Source organism: Hyla sarda, chromosome 6, assembly GCF_029499605.1.
Source record: "Hyla sarda isolate aHylSar1 chromosome 6, aHylSar1.hap1, whole genome shotgun sequence".
Lineage (NCBI taxonomy): Eukaryota > Metazoa > Chordata > Amphibia > Anura > Hylidae > Hyla > Hyla sarda.
This window is the reverse complement of record NC_079194.1, coordinates 134949905-134968862: the sequence shown is the minus strand read 5'-3', so window position 1 is coordinate 134968862 and position 18958 is coordinate 134949905. Positions and strand designations below refer to the sequence as shown.

Sequence of the window (18958 nt, the reverse complement as noted above, 5' to 3'; positions counted from 1 at the left end):
ATGAGCAGTCCCGGTGCGAATGTCGTCCTCCAGGCGGTCCCGGGGGTGGTGCTTCCCCGCGGTGAGTTTGCAGCAGGGCGGCATCTTCATTGGCAGCAGTGCGGCATCTTCATTGGCAGCAGTGAGATCGCCGTAAAGCGATCTCACTGCTGCCTCTGGGAGTTTAAAAACTGCAACTCCCAGCATGCCCAGACAGCCTTTGGCTTTCTGGGCATGCTGGGAGTTGTAGTTTTGCAACATCTGGAGGGCCACAGTTTGGAGACCACTGTATAATGGTCTCCAATCTGTGCTCTTCCAGATGTTCCAAAATTACAAATCTCAGCATGCCTACTCTGTCGAGGCATGCTGGGAGTTGTAGTTCTGTAACATCTGGAAGACCACAGATTGGAGACCATTATACAGTGGTCTACAAACTGTGGACCTCCAGCTGTTGCAAAACTACAACTCCCAGCATACCAGACTGCCCAAGCATGCTGGGAGTTGTAGTTCGTCAACATCTGACCCTTCAGATATTGCCGAAATACAACTTCCAGCATGTCTGGCCATGCTGGGAATTATAGTTTTGCAACAGCTGGAGGCACACTAGTTGGGAAACATTGTTAGTTTCCTAACTCTTTTTCCCAACCCGTGTGCCTCCAGCTGTGCCTCCAAACTATAACGCCCAGCATGCACTGACAGACCATGCATGCTGGGAATTGAAGTTGTGCAACAGCTGGAGGCACACTGGTTTGGAAACACTAAGTTAAGTAAAAAACTTTCAAGTGTTTTGCAACCAGTGTGCCTTCAGCTGTTGCATAACTACAACCCTCAGCATGCACAGACTGCCAAAGGGCATGCTGGGAGTTGTAGCAGTATGCCTCCAGCTGTTGCATAACTACAAGTTCCAGCATGTCCTTCTGCTGTCACTGCATGCTGAGATTTGAAGTTTTTGCAACAGCTGAAGGCACACTGGTTGCGAAACACTGAGTCTGTTTCCGTGTTTCGCAACCAGAGTGCCTCCAGCTGTTGCAAAACTACAACTCCCAGCATGCACGGACAGCCAAAGGGCATGCTCGGAGTTGTAGTTTTGCAACAGCTGGATGTTCCCCCCCCCCCCCCCCCTCCCCCCAATGTGAATGAACAGGGTACACTCACATGGGCGGAGGTTTACAGGGAGTGCTGCAAGATTGAGATGCAGCAAACTCGCTGTCAACCCCCGCCCGTGTGACTGTACCCTAAAAACACTACACTACACTTAAATAAAATAAGTAAAAAACACTATATATACACATACCGCTACACAGCCCCCCTCCCTCCCCAATAAATATGAACAACGTCTGGTACGGCACTGTTTCCAAAATGGAGCCTCCAGCTGTTGCAAAACAACAACTCCCAGTATTGCCGGAAAGCCATTGACTGTCCAGGCATGTTGGGAGTTTTGCAACAGCTGGAGGCACCCTGTTTGTGAAACACTGGCATAGAATACCCCTATGTCCACCCCTATGCAAAACCCTAAATTAGGCCTCAAATGCGCATGGCGCTCTCTCACTTTGGAGCCCTGTCGTATTTCATGGCAACATTTTAGGGCCACATATGGGGTATCGCCGTACTCGGGAGAAATTGCCTTACAGATTTTGGGGGGCTTTTTCTCCTTTTACCCATTATGAAAAGGAACAGTTGGAGTCTACACCAGTATGTTAGTGTATAAAAATAAAATTATTTACACTGACATGCAGGTGTTGCCGCATACTTTACATTTTCACAAGAGGTAAATGGGAAAAAAAAATCCCCATTTTTTGGGACACAATTTAGCCAGAGTACGGAGATACCACAAATTCTAAAACTAATAACGAGGACTAGGGATCGACCGATATCGATTTTTTAGGGTCGTTACCGATAATCTGTGGAGGTTAAGACCGATAGCCGATAATTTATACCGATATTCTGGTATAAATTATCGGCTATTTCTCCATTGCGCCAGCATAATTCCACTGTGGCAATTCCACAGTATACACAGAGCAACAGAATCCCATTTTAAACAATAGGACTCTGCTGCTAGTGGATTTCCACAGTGAAATTATGCCAGCCGAATGTCCGCAGTGTGGATGAGCGCTTAGTCCCCCCAGACCTCTTAGTTCTCCTCCAGATCCCCCCTTTCCCCTTGTTTGGAACCCTTAGTCCAGTGGTGTCCAAACTGTGGCCCTCCAGATGTTGCAAAACTACAATTCCCAGCATGCCCGTTCCATTGGCTGTCCAGGCATGCTGGGAGTTGTAGTTTTGCAACATCTGGAGGGCCACAGTTTGTACACCACTGCCTTAGTCACTCTCAGACCCTCTGTTATCCTCCTTCAGCCACTAAGTCCCCTCCAGATCCCCTTGTCTCCACCACCACCACACTTTTCTGCCCTCCTCCCCGACTCTATAATTATTAAAACTTCTCCGCCATCAACCTCCCACACACACACACACACCTCTTTGATGCTTTATTATCTTCTAACCCCCCCCCCCCCCCCCCTGTGATTTTCTACACTCCAATTACAGCCCCCTCCCTCATTCCATACGGCTCTTTCTCCCCCCCCCATCCTCCTTTTCACCCACCTTCTCACCTTGTGGGGAGGACAGCTGAAGCAGCTCTGTGGCGGCGGGATGTCCTCCTCCTTCAGCCAGGGTACGGACCGTGACGTTAGGTGCCTGCGTCGTGTGCTGCGTCCCTGCCTGTTAACTCATCGCTGGTGTAATAAAGAAAACTGTGTCCCTGTAGCAGAATGTGACTCTCCTCCACAGGGACACAGTTTCCTTTATAACACCGGCCCGGAGCGAGGTCCCCTTCAGTGCCGAAGGGGAGGAGAGCGGGGAGGTCCGCATATGCTTTATTAAAAGAAAAAGTGCAAGGGCAGATGAACGGCCACTACCGCCTCCTGACATTCGGGGCTCCTTTGCTGACATATGGGGCTCAGGCCCCGGATAATTTGAAATAGGGACGCCCCTGCCGTGGATGGCAGCGTGAGAAAGGTGAGGGAGTGGAGAAGTGGAGGAGCGGAACAGCTGACAGCTTCCTCTTCACCATGCTGTCAGGCAATTGCTCCGCACGGCAAAACAAGGCGTGCGCACGAATCGCGGGACTTCAGTCCCGGCCTGAAGTCCCGCGATTCGTGCGCACGCCTTGTTTTGCGCATTATTGGCATTATCGGCAGGTTAGAAGCCGATAACGGGAAAAAACGTGAATATCGGCCGATAATATCGGCCGTGCCGATAATCGGTCAATCCCTAACGAGGACAAAACTTACTGTTTAGGTGCAGATACGCTGCAGACAAAGCTCCTACTAAATAGAGCTGCGGTGTAAATTTATGCTCTGAGGAGAATTCTAAATTTAAACACAATTCAAGAAAGTAGCTGCACAAGAATGATACATTTAACGCAGCTGCGCCAAATTTAGACAACAGGCAGAGGGGTAAAAAACTTCTATTATACACTGGAAATTATACATGTCCCCCATAGAGTATGAACATTGGGTGGACTGGGAGGAGCACCATACACCCCACACAGAGAGGAATTTACCCGGACATTTCCTATTTTTATAAACTAAATGGGAGAAAGGTATCATAGCATTAAAGGGTACCTCTCATCAAAAAAACGTTTGATATATTATAGATTAACCCCTTAACGACGCAGGACGTATATTTACGTCCTGCGCCGGCTCCCGCGATATGAAGCGGGATCGCGCCGCGATCCCGCATCATATCGCGTGGGTCCCGGCGCTAATCAACGGCCGGGACCCGCGGCTAATACCACACATCGCCGATCGCAGCGATGTGCGGTATTAACCCTTTAGAAGCGGCGGTCAAAGCTGACCGCCGCTTCTAAAGTGAAACTGAAAGTGTCCCGGCTGCTCAGTCGGGCTGTTCGGGACCGCCGCGGTGAAATCGCGGCGTCCCGAAAAGCTGATCGGACACCGGGAGGGCTCTTACCTGCCTCCCTGGTGTCCGATCGACGAATGACTGCTCCGTGCCTGAGATCCAGGCAGGAGCAGTCAAGCGTCGATAATGCTGATCACAGGCGTGTTAATACACTCCTGTGATCAGGATGAGAGATCAGTGTGTGCAGTGTTATAGGTCCCTATGGGACCTATAACACTGCAAAAAAAAAAGTAAAAAAAAAGTGTTAATAAAGGTCATTTAACCCCTTCCCTAATAAAAGTTTGAATCACCCCCCTTTTCCCATAAGAAAAATAAAACAGTGTAAAAAAAAATAAAAATAAACATATGTGGTATCGCCGCGTGCATAAATGTCCGAACTATAAAAATATATAATTAATTAAGCCGTACGGTCAATGGCGTACGCGCAAAAAAATTCCAAAATCCAAAAAAGCGTATTTTGGTAACTTTTTATAACATTAAAAAATGAATAAAAAGTGATCAAAAAGTCAGATCAAAACAAAAATCATACCAATAAAAACTTCAGATCACGGCGCAAAAAATGAGTCCTCATACCGCCCCGTACGTGGAAAAATAAAAAAGTTATAGGGGTCAGAAGATGACATTTTTAAACGTATAAATTTTCCTGCATGTAGTTATGATTTTTTCCAGAAGTGCGACAAAATCAAACCTATATAAGTAGGGTATCATTTTAACCGTATGGACCTACAGAATAATGATAAGGTGTAATTTTTACCGAAATATGCACTGCGTAGAAACGGAAGCCCCCAAAAGTTACAAAATGGCGGTTCTTTTTTTATTTTGTCGCACAATGATTTTTTTTTCCGTTTCGCCGTGCATTTTTGGGTAAAATGACTAATGTCACTGCAAAGTAGAATTGGCGACGCAAAAAATAAGCCATAATATGGATTTTTAGATGGAAAATTGAAAGGGTTATGATTTTTTAAAGGTAAGGAGAAAAAAACGAAAGTGCAAAAACAGAAAAACCCTGAGTCCTTAAGGGGTTAATGTATGCAGAATAACTTCACAATTGCATGTTATTAAAAAATATGCTTCTTTCTATTTTAATTTTCCACTTTGAAGAAATGACCACTAGGGGTCTCCCTACCAGTCCTGGCAGCAAGCATTTCAGACTCATGCTGGAGTCCTAAACACTACGAGCTGCCAGTCTGCTTTGTTCACAAAGGAGAACACTCAGAGCTGCCAGCCTGCTTTGTTCACAGCCTGTTTGGCTGTGAACAAAGCAGGCTGGCAGCTCTGAGTGTTTAGGACTCCAGCATGAGTCAGAAATGCTTGCTGACAGGACTGATCGGGAAAAATACAATAGAAAGAAGCATATTTTTCATTAACATGCTATTGGAAAGTTATTCAACATTCATTAATCTAAAATATATCAAAAGTTTATTTGATGAGAGGTACCCTTTAACAATAGCCTTCCACTGAGACAAGGTAGGAGGGCCGGGGTCCATCCACTTGAGTGCAATAGCTTTCCTGGCCATAAACAGAGTTTCCCTCAAAAAGATGCGGACATAGTGTGTCCATATCTCCTCATCCATGATGTCAGATAGGGACGGTTAAGCAAGAGTTGCGAAAAGTTGGATAACCTCGCGCCAAAATGTCTCAATGATAGGGCAGGCCCAGATGAGGTGCCAAAAGTCTGCTCTCGCAGCACCACAGCGATGACAAGCATCCGAGTCAGAACGACCCATTCTATGCAACCTAAGGGGGAGGGGGTGATATAGCTGTAATGGATAATATTCAATTGAATCAATTTATTAGCCGCTGGGGATACCAGCATGTGTGAGGAGAAAACATTGTCCCAAACTTCTTTGGACATATTGGGAATGTGGGATTCCTAATGCCGAACCGCCGGCATCTGGGAGCGGGAAATCTTGGCCTAAATAAGATGTGTGTATAGGATGGACACCAGCCCCCTAGGTCCCTGCGACCTCAGAACACCTATAAGAGGGAAAGCCGAGATTGGCAAACACGCTGTAGGGCACTGAGCATTGAGTGCATGGCGGAGTTGTAGGTATTTGAAAAAACAATGCCTAGGTAAAGCATAGCTCGATTGCAATTGGTCAAACGAACAAAGCACATTGTCGCGGTACACATGTTCTAGATTGAGTATCCCTAGATCTTGCCAAAAGGCCGTGTCCAGAGTTATCCTGCTGCTGGTTTTAACTTACAACTCAAAGGTACATTGTACCAACTCATCAGATGTGTAAGACAAGGTCTTTTTTCAGCTTTTCGATATTAACAAGAATGCTGCAATCTTTTCTTCCTGCAGGCCGGAGCCACGTCACCTGCCGGAAAAGCAGAATGGCATCAGTGCTGTGCGCACCATGGAGGCGTTCCACTTTGTCAGTTACGTTCCTATTAAAGGACGCCTATTTGAGCTGGATGGCCTGAAGGTTTACCCTATTGATCATGGTGAGATCATAATAAAAGCAGTTTCTATAGTTCCTCCTTTGTGTTTCCCATATCTTTTGAATCCACTTTTGTTTTTGGCTAAAAAACTCAATATAAAAACTGCCACAAGAACTGCAGCGTTTTCCACAAAAAATGGTGTGTGTGCAAAACTCCCTTAACAGAGCTCTTTTACATATGTCTAATCTTTAGGCCAGTGTTTCCCAACCAGGGTGCCTCCAGATGTTGCAAAACTACAACTCCCGCATGCCTGGACAGCCTTTGGCTGTCCAGACATTCTGGGAGTTGTAGTTTTGCAACACCTGGAGGCACCCTGGTTGGGAAACACTGCTTTAGGCAATGCCCTTTATACAGAAAACATAGAAAGATGTCATAGAACTATATTTATTATACTATAATTAAAGAGGTTATCCAGCGGCTCGGGTTTTTCAAAAGAATGCCCATTCTGTAGTATAAAACAATACAAACCTTTCCTGCGCTCCGTGTCTTCCTCTGGTTCCCCTGCAGTGATCCTTTCTCTAAACCGCAAGGAGATTCTCGGGCCCAGGAAGCACCCGGGCCCAGCGTGTCACACTACTGCTCAACGAATTGCCGGCAATGGCGGGACGCAACTACAGCTATTGATTCGCTGAGCAGCAGTGTCACACACTGGACCCGGGGGCTTCCTGGGCCCGACACGCCAGGCTGTTGCTCAGAATGAGGATTGCTGCAAGGGAACCAAAGTAGAGGGAGCACAGGAGGTGAGTGAAGGTTTGTTTTGTTTTATACTACAGAACGGGTATACCTTTGAACTACAGCCGCTGTATAACCTCTTTAAGCTTTATTAAGAAAAGATTGCTTTGGCCTGTGCTTGGCACCCAAACCTACACAACGAAAATCTTCCCCCACTATACCATGTTCCAGCACGGCCTATGGAACTCCACGGTTGGAGCACTTAACCGCAGTGGTGGGGAACTGTGTAGTGAGAACAGCTGCACAGCGCTCTGAGCGCTGTGCAGCTGTCCTCACTACACAGCTCCCCGCCACTGTGGGTAAGCACTCCGACCATGGAGTTCAATAGACCGTGCTGAGAGACCGTACAATTTGGGATCCTCTAGTGCGTTACCTGGGACTACGGCTGCGGTCTCTAAATTGGGGCGCTGTACTGGGGCCTCCATACCCTAGAAGTGCGCATATGAAATGACCATTACATTCTGGGCTAATAGGGGATATTATTATGAATGAGATATAAGTCTGACTTTGCATAATTGCGCCTTACATTGAGTTTCCCCTGAAGATGCCAGTCAATATTGGCAGAAACACGTAGGGAATGTCAATATAATATGTGATGTGCATTTAATATAGCCCGTCTATTAATCAGTAGTTCTGGATGGAACATGATCCAGTTCATAATTATTGTGATTTTCTTTGGTTTTGGGTCATATGAGCACTAGATTTTGCTTTGGTGACATTCTATCTAGTGATTAGCATTAAAAGATGTAGATAATACTATATGTATATTTGTAATATACATTGGTTAAAAAATGTGTATATTTTTGTCCCTACAGCTATGGCCTGTGTGTCTCTATGAGGAGTCCAAATACAGGAAGTGTGGGTGGACAAGCAGGGCCCTATGCACTTAGGACAAGCGGGGATCTGTACACTGCACATAGAGGCACTCTATGACATTATCCCGGCTCACACAGCAGGATGATTGACAATTCAGGAGCCTGCACAGAGCCCTTCTTCTCCTGCCCTCACTTCCTGTATTTGGACTCCTCATAGACACACACACAAGCAATGTGTAAGGACAGCATATTTTTTTACCCAAAAATATACATATTTTTTAATCAATGTGTATTACAAATATATATATATATAATGGTATAATCTACATTATATCAAAAGTTTTTTTGTTGGAGACAGGTACACTTTAAGTTTTAGGCATCTCCCCTTTAATATCCTATTTTTTTGATATTTCATGTCTGTTTCAATAGCTGGGAGTTGAGAGATCCCTTGCAGATCTGGGGCTATACCTTGCAAATACAGTATTATTCCTACTATACCATCTGTAGGATTTGATTCCAGAGTTCTTGTCTCTTTGTGCTCAGGTCCTTGGGCGGATGATGAGGAGTGGACAGACAAGGCCCGCAGGGTCATTATGGAGAGAATTGGACTGGCCACAGCAGGGTAGGTGCACTGGCCAGGGATGGATTGGTGACTGTCATCTGTAAGTTTAATGCTATAAGTTTTTGATCTTTCCTGTACAGGGAACCATATCATGACATCCGTTTCAATCTGATGGCTGTAGTACCCGACCGTAGACTGAAATATGAAAACAGACTGAACATCTTAAAGATGAACAGACAGACTGTGCTGGAGGCTTTACAGCAGGTAAGAGGACGAGAATCCTCCTCCATCCATCACTGTCTCCTAATAACCTGTATTATTATAACCTGAAACATTACCACTCTCTTGTGATGTTGTCTGCAGTTGATACAGGTGACACAGCCAGAGTTGATACAGGCCCAGAAACCGTCAGAAAGTCAAAATAATGAGGAGTCAAAGGCAAATCCAGCAAAGTCTGCAGCAGGCCAGGAGGCAACAAACACAGTCAATACCTCAAATAATCCCACAGGTATTTGACCCCATGTGTGCTTTATATTATGCAAATGATCCACCTGAATTTATTTTTCATCTGGTTGCTTGGGATACATTGTAACCATCTCAGTCTTGTCAGGCAGCAGTCAATCTATGAGATAACTCAGAACTTCAGCTTAATTTGGAATTACCAGAGAGCTAAGGGCAGAGAAGGGGTAGAAGGCCCAGCAAAGATTGAACCAGGTTTATAAGGTATATTTTAGGTAGAAAAGCCCTTGAATTGGTGCTATGTATATTCTGATGATAATTTTGTCTCTCATATTGTAGATGTGACTGGAGATGCGGCAGGATCTGTCCAGCGAGTTTCTGCAACAAATACATACAGCAAACTCAACACAGTTCCTCATAACGGGGGCACAGCCACTGCACAGGCACCTCGGCTCCCTGCTTTCCTGGATAACCACAATTATGCAAAGTCCCCAATGCAGGTGAGTGCCATGAAGAGGGACGGGGACTGGTAGAAGATAGGTGTCACATGTTAGTAATGTATACATTTGTATCATCTTCATTGTGCCCTAGTCATCAAGTTTGGTAGGTGGGGATGTCCATCAATGTAAATTGTTGTAAACAAGGACACTCATACATATTATCTGCTCTGTGCATTGTTTAACTATAGGAAGAAGAAGATTTGGCAGCAGGTGTTGGCCGATCACGTGGAATCCCACCACCCTCCCCAGACTCAGATGAAGAGGAGGAAGAGGAGACAGAGACATCTTCAAGACCAACCCCCATTTCAGGGTAAATATAATAACTTCTATTTCTTTCTAAAAGGAATATATGTTTTTTTATGCTAAGAGCTGCACTCATGTCTTTTAGCTGATGCAAAGTTATAAAATCATGTTTTCCTTTAATGCTCAAGAGACATTCTCCCCAACCCCTCCCTGTACTGCATGATTGATGTACAAAGCCTAGTGCTAGAAGCCATCAATCATGCAGGGCTGGAAAGAGTGGGGGAGGGAGGAGGCATGCATGCTGCAACTCAGCCCTGCCTCTGCAACACTTGAGATTTTAAGAAAAATATAATTTCATAACTTTGTAAACAGCCATTAGCTAAGAGATGGGTATCATTTGTTTAATCTCTGTATCAACAATCTGCAGCTCTAAGCATGATGTATAGAGCTGATAGATTCCCTCTAACCCTTTCACTGCCAAGGATGTATCTGATACATTATGGCAAGGGGACACTTCAATAGCCAAAGACACAACTGGTGCCAAAAAGAAAAAAAAATAATTGCTAATCATTTCTATTTCAAAATCTTAATCCTTCCAGTACTTATCAGCTGCTGTATGCTACACAGGAAGTTGTATAGTTCTTTCTGCTGCCACCAGAATAGAATAGAATTAATTTACAAATCTGTTTAACTTTCTGGAACCAGTTGATATGAAAAAAAAATATATATGTTTTCCACTGGAGTACCCCTTTAAATGGATGGCTGCATATGCATGCTGCTCTCAACTCCTGACTCTGTTTCTAGGTTCTGAATCACAAGCCGTCAGAAAGTTTAACTTTAAAACAAAGCCAAGATCACAGCTCTAGCTGCAACCTAGACTGAAATATTCAGGATTAAAGAGTAGTCCAGTCCTGAAAAACATATTCCCTATCCTAAGGTTTTAGATCGTGGGGGGGTCTGACCGCTGGGGCCCCCCGCGATCTCCCATACGGGGCCCCGGCTCGCTGGCCAGAGAGTGCGTGTCGACCACCACAAGAATCGCCTGTCAACACGCCCCCTCAAAACAGCGCTATGGCAGAGCCGGAGATTGCCGAAGGCAGCGCTCCGGTTTCCCCATAGAGTTGTATTGAGGGGGCGTGTCAGACGCCACTTTGTGCGGTGGTCAACATGCCCCCTTCCTGCGGGCTGCCGGGCCCCGTACGGGAAATCGCTTGAAACTTATCCCCTATCCTTAGGATAGGGGATACGTTTTTCAAGACTGGATATCTCCTTTAAACAAAAAGTATATTTATACTGGAGGAACATGTAAAACATTTACTGATGGAAACAATCTCCATCTGTTGGAAATGATATTTTTGTCTACAGACTGTGATCATGAAAGATTGTTTTTAGCAATTCGCCTCTTTTAGATGGCTGTAATATGCTCCAGTATTACGGAAATAACATATCAATAATCCAAACTGTTTTCAATACCGTCTGTAAATACAAAGCAGACTTTTATTATTTTTTGGTGCTCTAACTCTGATGAGCTGCAGGAGGTTTGGATGTTACACACGTAACACAAGGTCAATAAAACCTGAAAGCTCTCAGTTAGGCATGTTACAATAAATGTAAGGATTTACTGACTAAGGTTAGAGGGAAACATTTATCATTGTTGTTTTGGTGAGCAAGTTCTGAAAGCGTTTTTTGTTTTTTTTGCTTTAGTTTTGCTTATATGCTACATATTTAGCATACTATCACTGGGGGGGGGGGGGGGTGATACATTTGGTGCATATAAACAAAACAAAAAAGCTGCAGCTGAGACTTTTGTGAGACAATTTTTGCGACTTTTAAAATTTGCTCACGTATGGGAGTTTTGTACTCCAGGTCAGACCTGGAGCAAACTTGCAACTTTTTGTAAGGGGTTTGCGACTTTTTTTTTTTTTTTGCCTACATGCATCTTTCGCACATCATAAATACCTGACCACTGCAAAGTGAAATTTGAAACATCTGAAACATCTAAGGCTGTTTGTAACATTTTGCGTACCCACAAAAGTTGCACAAAAAATGCATAGGCGCATGTGCAACTTTTTATGCACCTGGAGTAAGCATAAAAATCTTGATTAATATCCTACAGAGTTTTTTACCAGCCTTTTATCAGGGTTGACAGCATTTCCAGTTTGTTGCCCTCCCAGGGTCTTCAACAAGGTCCTGGTGACTGTCATATTGCTTCTCCAGTGGTTCTCTCTTCTTTATGCATTCCTCCCCTTTTGCTCCTTCCTAGGACTCTCAAGTGCATCAAGGATTGGCTTTTCAGGGCGCTCTGTGGTTTTTTCTTATTTGGCCTGACCTCCTTTAACAAGGTCCTTTATTCCACCCTACTATACTTTAGCTGCATTTAACTTTGTGGCTGTTCGAACCAAGGTCTCGAGGTTTTGTGGTCTTTCTGAGCCTGCCATTCAAATCATGCTCAGTTCCCATAAGCCACAGTCTATGAAGATCTAACACCATGTGTAAAAAAAAAAAAAAAAAAAAATCTTGGTTGGTGTGAGCAGTATGGCTTACAGCACCTCATGCTCCAGTCCAAAGATTTTGTCTTTTCTTCAAGTCTGGCCATGAGCAGTTTCTGAGTCCACTTTTAAAGTGTCAGGTTTCCACCCTTACTATTCTAATTCAGCAGACCCACCCCCAGGTGATTTTCTTTAAGGGCGTGGCCCCCTTTTGCTCTCCTGTTGAGCTTTGGGATCTTAATCTTGTCCTTGAAGCTCCTAAGGTCTCCCCCTTTCAAACTCTTGGGTAACATTTCTGTTAAGTTCCTTTCCTGTCGCTGTTACTTTCATCCACTGGTTCTTGAACTGGCGGCTTTTTTCTGTCTCCCTTCCAGCCTATTCACAAAAAAAAGGTTGTTCTGTGTCCCCTTCCCTCCTTTTTACTGAAGATGTCGTCCACCTGTCACATTAATTAGGACATTGTCCTCCCTTCTTTTTGCCCATCTCCTTATTCTCCCAAACAAGCTCTTTTTTTGTCTTGAAGTTGTCTTGGCCATACGTGTCCATCTTGTAGCCATAGCCCTTCGAAGTGTCTCCTTTTTTAGGTCACCACTAACTGTAACCAAGCTGTGGGTGCTTCCTTGTCAGCTTACCATTAAAGGGGTACTCCGCCCCTAGACATCTTATCTAATCAGATAATCCCTGCTGCACCCGGCGTTCGCTTAGAGCGTCGGGTGCAGTGCCAGAGGCTCATGACTTCACGGCCACACCCTGCTTGTGACGTCACGGCCACGCCCCCTCAGTGCAAGTCTATGGGAGGGGTCACGCCCCCTCCTATAAACTTGCATTGAGGGTGTGTGGCTGTGACATCATGAGCGGGGCGTGGCTGTGACATGATGTGCCTCGGCCCTGCATCGCCAGTCATCTGACAGGGAGTGAAGTTCGCTCCGTGCACCGGATGTCTGGGGTGCCGCAGCAGAGATCGCGGGGGTCCCCAGCGGTGGGACCCCCGCAATCAGACATCTTATCCCCTATACATTATCCCTTATCTGTTCCTTTTTCTCCCCTCAGGGAGTGCTTTTGTATATCCTATGGTGCTGTGTCCCCCAATGCAATCAATAAGAACATTTTTTTCTTGGGTTCATTAGGGGACACAGCTTCCACCCTCTTTTGGTTTACGCTAAACCCAGGCCTTTATTGATTTCTCCTCCTGGGCTCACACTGTTTTTGATGTTCTCTTTTTTGGTTGCCTTTCTACTGTTTTTTGCACAAACTGGTTAGCCTAGTGTAAGGTAGGAGGAGTCTAAACTGGCAGAGCCAACACTTTTGTTCTGCCCATTGTCGCCTCCAAGTGGAAAGGGCCTATACCCAGGGTGCTGTGTCCCCTAATTTAATCCAACAAGAAAGGGATTTTACGGTAAGTACAAAAATCTATTTTTTCCTATGTTGTAATTTTTCTTGACAATAGATCACACTGGGTGAAGGAGATTTGCCGTTATGTGATGTATCCAGGCTCAGTAGCTATTTCAGCCAGTGGAAACTGCAGACAGGACTTATTTCTCTGGCAGGAGCCTCGAAAGTAAAAGGTTATTCTGTTGAGTTATCACAAAAGAACGCTGGATATCTCTTATGGTTCCTTTGAGAACCCTACAGGACTCCTCCAATGAGTGCAAACCGGCCTGAAGATCCCACAGGACAGCAGATGAGTCTTTAAAAAGATACTTTATTGAATAAATGTTTTTTTTGTTTTTTTTTTGCAAGCTACGCTTATTCTCAAGGGAGAAGTCTTACAGGTTTTAAGAGGGATCCAGCAACTTCTTAGGCCTCTTTCACACTACTGTTGTGACACGGTGGTGTGACGGCCTTCAGGGCTAGTGGGAAAAAAGAGGGAGAAAAAATACAGCTTGCTCCGTCTTTTTCTCTCACTACTTCCCTGAAAAACAACGGCGGCCGACAGACCCCATTGACTATAATGGGTCCATCGGGATCAGCTGTTGCCCATTGCGCCCCGTCAAAATGACGGCCGTCAAACTCGGTGAAAAAAAAATAAGAGCGTTTGACGGCCGTCCTTGACGGGGCACAAAGGCAGTGATAAAGCCTGTGATTTCTCTACCCTACCCATTGTTGGCAGCCAAGGCTAGGCTTCTGGACTCCAGCAGCAATAGATTTGTGTATATACAAACACAAATTCTGTTGGTGAATTTGTATATTCCATTCAGTTTATTCAGTTCAATCCACTCCTAACTAATAAGGCTTCAGGTTAAACTCTACTGTCCTACGAGTGCCTGTCTCATTTTTTTCCCCCTATATTTCTTTTATCTGTGTTCATCCTGCTTGTATATCACATTAAACAAATCTGCTCTTGTCCTACAGATTTAAGAGGAGAAGCTCGGAGACTCTGCCACCACCACCTGGTCCTCCTGAACTTCCAGCTATTGTCTTGGCTGAGAAATTAAAAGAAACTCAAAAAGAACTGTGTTCTCCACTCTCTATAAAGACCGTAGCCCCTGTGGCTCCTCATTCACAGCCATCTCCAACCCCCAGCAATGAGAGTACAGACACAGCTTCAGAAATTGGCAGTGCTTTCAACTCCCCTCTGCGCTCCCCTTTGAGATCCGCTAACCCCACACGATCCTCAAGTCCTGTCACGTCTCATCTATCTAAGATCCTGTTTGGAGAGGAGGAGCCTCTTCTACGATTGGACTCCGTTCGATACAACCGTGCAGTACGGGAGCTGGGGCCACTGGTTGGCACTGGGATTCTACACCTTAGTCGAGATGGGCATCTTTGTACACACCGGATAGGTGGGTATGATGGAGGCATGTCTTTAGCTTATTGTAACTTCTTTTCTTATTTAAGTAGCAATTAATTGAACAGGAAGATGCTAGTGTTTGTGAATTGCAGCGAGGGGATAGTCCAATGGTGATGTGTCCCGCTTTGAATTTGATGAGAAAAAGATTTTATGGTTGTGGTTTAGAAGTGGGTAAAAAAAAAAAAAAGGTGGTGTCTTTTCACCTCCGTGTTTAAAAGGGTACTCTGTCCGTAGACATCTTATCCCCAATCCAAAGGATAGGGGATAAGATGTCTGATCACGGTGACCGGGGGACACTGGGGACCCCCGCGATCTCAGCTGCGGCACTCCAGACATCCAGTGAACAAAGCGAACTTGTCTCCGTGACAGATGACTGGCCATGCAAGGCGGAGGCTCGTATCGTCACGAGCCTCCGCCCTGCATGGCCCTGTGGGCCGTCTTTCCCCCTCCCATAGACTTGCATTGAGGGGTGTGGCCGTGATGTCACGAGCCTCTGACGCTGCAACTGACGCTCTAAACGAATGCCAGGTGCAGCAGGGAGATCGCGGGGATCCCCAGTGGCGGGACCCCTGCGATCAGACATCTTATGCCCTATCCTTTGGATAGGGGGTAAGATGCCTAGGGGCGAGTACCCCTTTAATGACAATAATAGGACTGATCATAACACTCTAATCTGGGAAGCAAAACTGCTATCAAAGGTGACTTATCAAAAGGCTGCACTATAACAATGTAGATACTAATAGGTAATAAGTGATTCATTATTTTATATTTATTATTCTCAGATTCAGGAAAGGTTTCCCCTAAAATCGGCAAACTAGAGGAAGGAAGAGAAAATTCAGAGGCAGATGGATCCCGCTGCAAAGTCCCTGATGCTCCAGTAGGAGACAGGTTTTCTCCAAAGGTAAGGACCCCTTCTATTTATCCATTATAATACATTGGTGAAATAAATGTGGCAGATTTCAGAGTCCCTTTTGGCCAATTGCGAAGAACAGTTTTGTATGCTATGGACTGGACAATGGCTCTTCTCTGTTTAACCCGATAACGACCATGGACGTCTATACTCGTCCAATGGCCGTTACTGGGGTATGACGCGGGCTCCCGACTCGAGCCCGCGTCATACCGGCCAGCCCCCAGCTGATTCCTGTAGCTGGGGGCCGGCGTTAATAGCCGACATGCGGCGATCGCCGCGGCCGGCTATTAACCCTTTAGATCGCCGCTGTCAAAGTTGACAGCGGTGTCTAAAGGTGCCTGTATTAAGTCCCTGGTGGTCCAGTGGGGTGTATCGCCCCCCCGCAGCGCGATCGCGGGGGGCGATCCACTACTGAGGTATCCTGAGGGCTTACCTTTCCTGCTGCGGCGGCTCCGGGGCTCTGAATGATACAGCCTGGCAGGGCCAGGCTTTATCAATGGAGCGCAGAGCACGCAGATCATTGTGATTTTATGAAACCACAATGATCTGTATGAGGAATCTAATGATTCCTCCTAAAAGTCCCCTAAGGGGACTAAAAGTGTAAAAAAAAAAAAAAAAGTTTAAAAAAAGTTTAAAAACACACACATTAACCCCTTCCTTATTAAAAGTTTAAATCACCCCCCTTTTCCCAAATTCCATATTAAAAATATGTAACCATAATAAAAATACACATATGTGGTATCGCCGCGTGCGTAAATGTCCGAACTATAAAAATATATCATTAATTAAACCGCACGGTCAATGGCATACACGCAAAAAAATTCCAAAGTCCAAAATGGCATATTTTTGGTCACTTTTCATACCATAAAAAAAGGAATAAAAAGCGATCAAGAAGTCCAATCAAAATAAACCGATTAGAACTTCAGATCACGGCGCAAAAAATGAGCCCTCAAACCACCCTGTATGCGGAAAAATAAAAAAGTTATAGGGGTCAGAAAAGGACAATTTTAAATGTATAAATTTTTTCTGCATGTAGTTATGATTTTTTCCAGAAGTACGACGAAATCAAACCTATATAAGTAGGGGATCATTTTAATCGTATAGACCTACAGAATAAAGATAAAGTGTCATTTTTACCAAAAAATGTACTGCCTAGAAACAGAAGCCCTCAAAATTTACAAAATGGTGTTTTTTCTTCAATTTTGTCGCACAATGATTTTTTTTCCGTTTCGCCATAAATGTTTGTGTAAAATGACTGATGTCATTCCAAAGTAGAATTGGTGGCGCAAAAAATAAGCCCTCATATGGATTTTTAGGTGCAAAATTGAAAGGGTTATGATTTTTAAAAGGTAAGGAGGAAAAAACGAAAGTGTAAAAACAGAAAAATGCTTGGTCCTTAAGGGGTTAAGAGTCTATATTTATTGAGGAGTCAGAAATGTATAGATGTGACTTGTATTGTTTTCCAGGAACTCTTGGCCCTCCTAAAGTGTGTGGAAGCTGAAATCGCTACTTCCGAGGCTAGTCTTAGAGAAGAACTAGAAAAGCGCAAGAAATTCAAGGTACCTTCACCTCTTGCTTTTATTGCCCTCGATTATTATTTTGTCAGCCTGCTTTAGTCACTGTTCTGCTGTTTTTCCAGATTGACGACCAGAGAAGGACCCACAACTATGACGAATTTATCTGTGCCTTCATTTCTATGTTGGCTCAGGAAGGTAAATGTCTGGCCTGGGTATGGGGTAGAAGACTAAGTGTAAGCCAAAATACTAATAACTTCCATGTGTCCCTTAGGAATGCTGGCCAGCTTGGTGGAGCAGAACATATCGGTCAGAAGAAGGCAAGGAGTCAGCATCGGTCGTCTGCATAAACAGAGAAAGCCAGACCGTCGCAAACGTTCTCGTCCTTACAAGGCCAAGCGCCAGTAATTCCATAGTAGTTAGTTTTCCCTCCGAAGAGTCATTAAAGTATTCCGGCCATAGACATCTTATGCCCTATCCAACGGATAGGGCATAAGATGTCTGATCGCAAGGGGCCTGTCGCTGTAACTCCCTGTGATCTCCGTACAGCACCTGCATTCTATGCCGGGCTGCTGCTCCAGTCTCTGAAACCTCTGTGTTTCCTGTACTGGAGACATGACATCATGCCACGCCCCCTCGTAACATCACACCACGCCCCCTCCATTCATTTCTATGGGAGGGGCGTGAGGGTCCCAGCGGCAGGCCCCCTGCGATCAGTCATCTTATCCCCTGGATAGGGATAAGATGTCTATGGCCGGAATACCCCTTTTTATGGGATATTGACATAATGTTAGGAAGGATCCCCCTGTGCTCACACCCATGTATATGATGTATATAAATGGTTTTTATACCTCTTATGTATAATCATGTTCTGTTTCACCTGTATTGCTTTCTTGTTGTTCACATCCCCCCCCCCCACCCCCCGCACGCTTGGAACATTATTTAGCATCAGAAACCATGCCACATGACTATTCCTCTACAGAGAACTCACTGGTGTTGTGCTGCGGGCAGGTCCCAGACTGAATATGAAACACTGGCTGGTTCTATAGCATCCAAATCACCACAGATCACACTAAAACAAGTCAATAGAGGTGACAGTATGTTGTAGCTGTTTCCTTTTCTTTCTCTTTTTTTCTATATAGTGATGTAATAAACATGAGAAAACACCCTAAAAATGCATGAAAATAATGTATGCGAGATAAGTTGATCGTGCCAGAGGGATCTTGCACACCCTGGGGGGACATTACACCAGAACACTCTGCGTTATACGTGGTTGAAAATATTGTCTCCTGTTCTAAATGTGTCAGGAAATTTCATTAATTTATTTTTCTAGCTAAACCTGCTAACATACCTTACCCAGTTTATTGGTGATGTTCATTTTGGTGCCCTATGTACTTATTAAGCCAGACACTTCTGCTTAGTTCTCAACAAGGAGGCTGCACAGGTACAAACTCCAATGACAACCGAGCAGTGGTGACCACCCCCTCGACAGTCCATGTGCTTTGTTGCAGCCTTTGGATTGTCAAGGTTGCAGTTAAAGGGGTTTCTGTGCCGGACGCTGCCTCCGAGACAGGGACATGACGTCACAGCCACACCCC

General features: G+C 45.0%; 1 protein-coding gene across 1 annotated transcript in view; it reads left to right on the top strand.

Annotated features, from left to right (window-relative positions):
- Positions 1-18958, top strand: part of BAP1 (BRCA1 associated protein 1) — a 37514-nt gene extending 18556 nt beyond the window's left edge. Inside the window, exons 7-17 of the mRNA XM_056525106.1 lie at positions 6206-6348; positions 8436-8514; positions 8595-8718; positions 8818-8962; positions 9253-9413; positions 9602-9723; positions 14498-14928; positions 15719-15837; positions 17313-17405; positions 17486-17558; positions 17635-18958. Of these exons, the coding sequence (XP_056381081.1) occupies positions 6206-6348; positions 8436-8514; positions 8595-8718; positions 8818-8962; positions 9253-9413; positions 9602-9723; positions 14498-14928; positions 15719-15837; positions 17313-17405; positions 17486-17558; positions 17635-17768 (1624 nt within the window). The 3' untranslated portion in view covers positions 17769-18958. The remainder of the gene's footprint in view (positions 1-6205; positions 6349-8435; positions 8515-8594; positions 8719-8817; positions 8963-9252; positions 9414-9601; positions 9724-14497; positions 14929-15718; positions 15838-17312; positions 17406-17485; positions 17559-17634) is intronic.